This window comes from Eimeria tenella, genomic scaffold (genome assembly GCF_000499545.2).
Source record: "Eimeria tenella Houghton genomic scaffold, Eth_scaff52, whole genome shotgun sequence".
Classification (NCBI taxonomy): Eukaryota; Apicomplexa; class Conoidasida; order Eucoccidiorida; family Eimeriidae; genus Eimeria; species Eimeria tenella.
In genome coordinates, this window is record NW_013543403.1 from 1 (window position 1) to 6,419 (window position 6,419).

Here is a 6,419-nt window from a genome sequence, read left to right on the forward strand (position 1 = left end):
CAGCAGCAGCAGCAGCAGCAGCAGCAAACTGCACCACCAGCAAAGTCTTCGAAGGAGATAAACAAAAACGCAAAATCTCTCCGTGTCTTCGAAACAAATTAAAAAGTTCTGCTGCTTCGACTCGAGCAGCAGGAAGCTGCTTCACGATGAGTGTGTCTTTGCTGCGTTCGGTGTCTGCTGCTGCTGCTGCTGCTGCTGGTCCCGCTGCTGCTGCTGCTGCTGCGTCGTACGTTGCTGTCATGGGGTCTGCGCCCCTGCGAATGAAAGCAGCAGAAATGAGGCCTTCTCTTTCGATCCATTCTTTGGTTTGCTGCAGCACGTGGGCCTCTGCAAGTGCTGCTGCTGCTGCAGGCGTGGCTTGCTGCTGCTGCTGCTGCTGCTGCAGCAGCAAGTCGCGCTTCGAGACCGCCAGCGCAGCGCCTGCTGCGTCTGCTGCTGCTGACGGCAGCACGTACAGCAGGTTCCAGGCCTTGTGCGGCTGCTGTTGCTGCAGCTGCTGCTGCCGCTGCTGCTGCTGCTTCTTCTTGAAGCTGGTTTTCTCGCCCCCGCGCTGCTGCTGCTGCTGCTGCTTCGGCTGCGCCGCAGCAGCAGCAAGGATGCGCCCCCGGTAGACCATGCCGTTGAGCTGCTGCAACGCAGCAGCAGCAGCTTCAGCAAACACAAAAGTCACCAAAGCTCTTCCTAAGAACTTTTTGCTTTCTTTGTCTTTCATTAAAATAACTTCTGCTGCTTCTCCTGCTGCTGCGCTGCAGAGACACCGCACGTCTTCTTCGCTGCTGCTGTAGGGCAAATTGGTAATTAAGAGTCGCCCGTGGGCCTCCAGCAGCTGCCGCTCCAGCTCTTGCTGCTGCTGCTGCTGCTGCTGTTGCTGCTTCTGCTGCTGCTGCTCCTGCTGCTGCTGCTGCAGCCACGCCAAGTCGTCCGGCTCGTCCTCCTCCAGCAGCGCCGCGAGGGCTGCTGCGGTCGTGGCTGCGCCCTCGTCTGCTGCTGCTGCTGCTTCTGCTGCTGCTGCTGCTTCTGCTACTGCTGCTGCTTCTGCTGCATCGTCAAACAAAACGTGCCGCCTCTCAGCCTTAACTCCCGCCTTAGTTGGGACCACCTTGTGCTTCCACTTGCCGGACTCTGCTGCTGCTGCTGCCTTTGCTGCTGCTGCTGTTGCTGCTGCAGTGTCTGCCGCGGCCTTGGCCGCGGCCTCCGCAGCAGCAGCAGCAGCAGGCGCAGCAGTAGCAGCAGCAACAAACGTGCGAGGCAGCGCGTAGTCTATTTCTATCTTTCGGGTGTACACGTAAGTCCCCCGCAGCTGCTGCAGCAGCGCACCAGCAGCAGCTTCTGTCTCCAACCCCACAAAAGCAATTCCGCGGCTTTTGCCTTCTTTGTTTCTCTTGATGGCGCAGTAGGTGATGCTGCTGCTGCTGCTGCTGCAGGCAGCAGCAGCAGCAGCAACGTGCTCCCGCAGCGCCTCTTCCGTCAAAAATGGGGGCAAATTCCTAATTATTAATCTGCTGCTTTTGTAGCCAGCAGGAACAGACACGGGAGTGTAGTAGGGCCGGCTGTGGGGCCCCTGCTGCTGCTGCTGCTGCTGCTGCTTGTGGCGCTGCTGCTGCTGCTTGGGCTGCTGCTGCCGCTGCTGCTGTTGCTGCTTGCTGCTCCCCAGCCTTCGCGATGGGTTTGTTTTGTGCTTTTCCGCCATTCTGGCCAAAGAAGAAGGCTAAACCCTAAACCCTAGACCCTAAACCCTAAACCCTCGAGGCCCTCTCATGTGTGGGGCCCCAACAGGGTCCAACTTCTGCGTCTTCTGCGGAAATAAAAGTCTGAAATATAAAATAATTTTAATTTAATTTAATTAAAAAGAATTTAATGAAATTTAAATCAACTCTAAGCCCCAAAGAAACCGGGGGCCCCCCCAGGGGCTTTCATGGGGCCCCGAGAGGTGGGGGCCCCATGGCACAGCCCCTGCCTATCTGCCGCTGCTGCTGCTGCTGCTGCTGCTGTTGCTGCTGCTGTTTTATTTCATATTTTCAAATTAAATTATCTTTTGGAGGGCTTTCAATTGGGTGTCACTTTTGCGGGGTTTGACTGGCTATCTTTTTCAGGGAACTTCAACTGCAGACATTTGCATTTATTTGAATTAACTTAAATGAAAATAAATTAAAGTAAATTAACATAATTTAGAGTAAATAAAATAAAATAGGTATGAATATAATTAAACATGTTTATTCAAGAATAAATGTCTTCCGTCCCACACAAACAACCTGTAAGCATGCAGAAACTGTTTTGCTTTGCGTGCGAATTTTCATCTTTTCCATTTATATATATTTAATTTCACCTATGTTTTTAAATGCATTTTTATGTTTCTCAAAGATAAGAAAAAGACAAAATAGTTGAATTCAAAAAGATTCAAAAGGAACTCCAAAATGCAAAATGCAAAATTTAAAAAGATTTAAAGGACATTTGAAATGATTCAAATATTTATTTTAAAATATCTTTTATCTCTTTTTGAAAGAAATCGAAAAGAATTTAAAAGATTCAAAAAAGAACCCTCAAAAGAATTTCAAACTTGAAATGATTTCGAAAAGACTCAAAAAAAATTCAAGAAGAAATCAAAAATTAATTTTGAAAAAGACTTTTAAAGATTTTTAAAATTCAAAAAATGAAAAAAGTGCTGAAAAGAATTTCTCAAGAAAATTCGCAAAGTGCAAAAATTGCAAGAGTTAAAAGGGAATTTAAAAGAACTCTAAGAGGAATTAATTTCTCTTGATTTATTTTATTTTATTTTATTTTATTTCATTATTTTAGTTTTATTTCTCCTTATTGCTTTTTATTTCCTTTTTCATTTTAATTCTTTTTCAAGTTGTGGCGTTTTTGAAGTCGCCTTTTGTTTGCGCGTGAAGGCGCGTTTCTGTTCAAACCCTACACCCTAAACCCTAAACCCTAAACCCTAGTTGTGACACTTCTGTTTCTTTTTTCTGCGGGATGCATATCGAAGGAGCTTTTCTTTAACTATTTTTCAATTTTTTTAAAATTTCATTTTTTGGAATTCTTTTTCCAATTAAAACACTTTTCGAATTTTGGAAAAGTTTGAAATTTTTAAAAATAAATTCTACTTCATTTATTCATTTTATATTTTTGCATTTAATTCTATATTCAATTAATTCTCATCAAAATCCATTTTTTGAATTCTTTTTGTCCTTTTGTTTGTCGAAAAAAAACTTTTTCTTCGACATAAAAAGGGCTTTGTTGCAGCAGCAGGCCCGCCATAAACCCTAAACCCTAAACCCTAAACCCTAAACCTTGGCAGGATGCTCCCGTCAAGAAAGCGCAACCTCGGGAGGCCCCCAGAAACAGCAGCGCGATATTCTGCAGCAAATCAAAATGCCACATTAAAGTGCTGCACTAACCCAGCAGCAGCAGCAGCAGCAGCGACAGCAGGGTAGCAGCAGCTCTTGCAGCAGCAGTAGCAGCAGTACGACAGCGGCAGCTCTAGCAGCAGCAGCAGCAGCAACAGCAACAACACGACAGCAGCAGCAGCAGGAGTAGCAGCAACAGCAGCAGTAGCAGCAGCTGCTTACCCCGTTGGTCCACAAGATCTGCAATTGGGTTTCCCAATAGGTAAAGCTCCTGCAGCAGCAGCAGCAGCAGCAGCAATCGCAGCAGCAGCCGAGCTAGGGTTTTCAAGTAGGCCTTGTGGGGCTTTAGCACTTTGAGCTTGGCAATGCAACTTAGGGTTTAGGGCTTAGGGTTTAGGGTTTAGGGTTTTGAGTTCACCTCCAGAATCGGTAGACAACAGTTCAGTGTGTTGATAACGGAAAAGAGCGCCTCATGCTGCTGCTGCTGCTCCTCCTGCTGCTCCTGCTGCTGCTGCTGCTCCTGCTGCTGCTCCTCCTGCTGCTGCTGATCCTGCTGCAGCTGCTGCTCGGCCCCCACAGCATTGTCAAATAAAGAAAAGGAAGTGAGCGAAGGCAGCAGCGGCATATCTGCTGCTGGCAAGCAGCAGATTCTGTTGCAGCCTACAGAAAGACTACACAGCAGCAGCAGCAGCAGCAGAAGAGGTGCAGCAGCAGCGACAGCAGCATCGATGCAGCCCCGCTTGCACCAAAGGAACAGGCAGCAATAGAAGGAGCAGCAATAGCAGCTGCAACAATACCGCCCACGCAGCAGCAGCAACAGCAGCAGCAGCAGCAACAGCAACAGCAACAGCAGCAGCAGCAGCAACAGCAGCAGCAACAGCAGCAGCAGCAGCAGGCCTTACGTCCTTAGCGTCGGGTGGTTGTTGAGTATTTGTTTTAATCCTTTAATTGTCTTTAGTCTGTTGTATTTCAGATCCAACACCTCGAGCTGCGGAAGCAACCCCACAAAGTCCCCCGCTGCTGCTGCTGCTGCTGCGGGGGCCCCGCTGCTGCTGCTGCTGCTGCTGCTAAGGTTATCTAGAGCAGCAATTTTGTTGTAGTTCAGCCGCAGCTCCCGCAGCTGCTGCAGCGGGGGGCCTCCCGAGAAGCTGGGCAGCCGCGTGAGTTCATTAGCAGAGAGACACAGACACCAGAGTCTGTCTGCTGCTGCTGCTGCTGCTGCTGCTGCTGGAGGCGGTGCTGCTGCGGGAAGCGAGAAGAAGCCGTGCTGCTGCAGCGCTGCTGCTGCTACGCCCCAGTCAAATTCTGTCAAGACATTGCGAGATAAATCGAGTTCCCAAAAATGCCCTGCTTCATCTGCTGCTGCTGCTGCTGTTGCTGCTGCGGCTGCTTGCGGTGTTGCTGCTGCTGTTGTCGCTCCTTCGGCTTGTTCCTGCTGTTGCTGCTGCTCGCTCCTCGACGAGACTGCCGCCTGAGCGTCCTGCTGCTGTTTTTGCTCCTCCTGCTGCTGTTTCTGCTGCTGCTGTTGCTGCTGCTGCTGCTGCTGTTTCTGCTGCTGGATGCTTAGGCTAGCTGTTAGAAGGTCCCTCGTTACCTTGAAATGCTGCTGCCGCCCCACCACCCTTAGACGCTGCAGGCGCGGGTCGAAGCAAACAGACATCACAGGATTTGTTGCTGCTGCTGCTGCTGCGTTTGCTGCATCTGCTGCTGCAGTCGCTGCTGTTGCTGCGTTTGACGGTGCTTCTGCTGCGGCAGAAGCTGCATCCGCTGGCGCTGCGGCTGCGATTGTTGCTGGTGCTGCCCTTGCAGTTCTTGCTGTTGCTGCTGCTGCGTCTGTTGCTGCTGGCGCTACCTGTTGCGCTGCGCTCGCCTCTGCTGCTGCTGCAGCCGCAGCGTGGGCTGCGGGCTCTGTTGCTCCTGCTGCTGCTGTTTGCATTCTTGCTGCTGCTGCAGCACCCTGCTGACTACCCAGTCCAGCGAGTTCTAAACAAGCAGCAAAAGTCCAAAAACATAAAAAGGAAATAATTAAATTAAAATTAATAAAAATTCATCTAATTTGAAGCATGAAGTCCGTGGGCCCCCAGCGCGGCGGCCGAGGGGCCCGCGTGTGACTGCCGAACGATGAAAGGGAGAATAAAATAATGCAAATGGATTAAATTTGCAAAATTAAATTAATTACTTTGAATAAATTTGACGAAATGCTCGAAATATAGCCGAGTTCTTCGGCAGGAGGGGCTGCAGCAAGGCGCCAGGATCTGCTGCTGCTCGTGCTGCTTCGACACTTGCCGCTGCAGCGACGAAGCCAGCAGCAGCAGCAGCAGCAGCAGCAGCTGAAACAGTAGCATCAGCTGGTGCTGCAGCACGTGGTCGCTGAGCAAGGACAGCAACACCAGCAGCACAGACACCTGCACAGCAGCAGCAACATCCGCAGCAACAGCAACAGCAGCAACAGCAACGGCAGCAGCAGCAACAGCAACAGAGGCAGCAACAGCAACAGCAGCATCAGCATAGGGCAAACGCAAACTCTTGTCGGGGCGAATCAAGCTAATAGCAGCAGCAGCAGCTACAGCAACAGCAGCAGCAGGACACAGCAGCGGAAATAGTGTCGGCAGCAGCACGAGCAGCAGCAGCAAAACTAGCTGCTGTTGTAGTGGAAGCAGCAGCAAACGGATAAGCTCCAACAGCGGTAGCAACAGCAGCAAGAACGGCGCGGCGGCGGCAGCAGCCTAAACAGCAGCAGGTGCTGCTGGAATTAGTAGCAGCAGCAGAAGCAGCAGCAGCAGGCCCTTCCCCACAAGCCCCTACATAGCCGGCACCAGCAGCAGCAAAAACAACAGCAGCAGCGGCAGAAGGAAGTTCTTCCACTGCAACAGCAGCCACAGCCATAGCAGCTACACCAGCAACCGCTGCTGCACTCAGAGCTTCAGCAGCAGCAGCAGCAAAATCTACGGCAGCTCCAGCAGCAGCAGTCCCAGCAGACTCAGCAGGAACAGGAGCCCCAGCAGCCCGAGCAGTAGCAGCAGCAGCAGCAGTGACCCGCAGCGGAGCAGCAGCAGCGCCAGCAGGAGCCCC

The 6,419-nt window shown here is 51.0% G+C and overlaps 2 protein-coding genes across 2 annotated transcripts; both read right to left on the minus strand.

Moving 5' to 3' along the window:
- Nucleotides 1-25: 25 nt before the first annotated feature.
- On the minus strand, nt 26-1,690 carry ETH_00003950 (RNA recognition motif-containing protein, putative; the record flags this gene model as incomplete). The annotated part of the gene is made up of 1 exon (XM_013377447.1): nt 26-1,690. A coding segment is annotated over one exon (1,665 nt), but the record flags the coding sequence as incomplete, so codon positions are not given.
- Nucleotides 1,691-2,846: 1,156 nt separating this feature from the next.
- Nucleotides 2,847-5,283, minus strand: ETH_00003955 (uncharacterized protein; the record flags this gene model as incomplete). The annotated part of the gene is made up of 4 exons (XM_013377448.1): nt 2,847-2,899; nt 3,570-3,618; nt 3,766-4,018; nt 4,250-5,283. The coding sequence occupies 4 exons, from the start codon at nt 5,281-5,283 to the stop codon at nt 2,847-2,849; spliced, it is 1,389 nt and encodes a 462-aa protein (XP_013232902.1).
- Nucleotides 5,284-6,419: the final 1,136 nt, after the last annotated feature.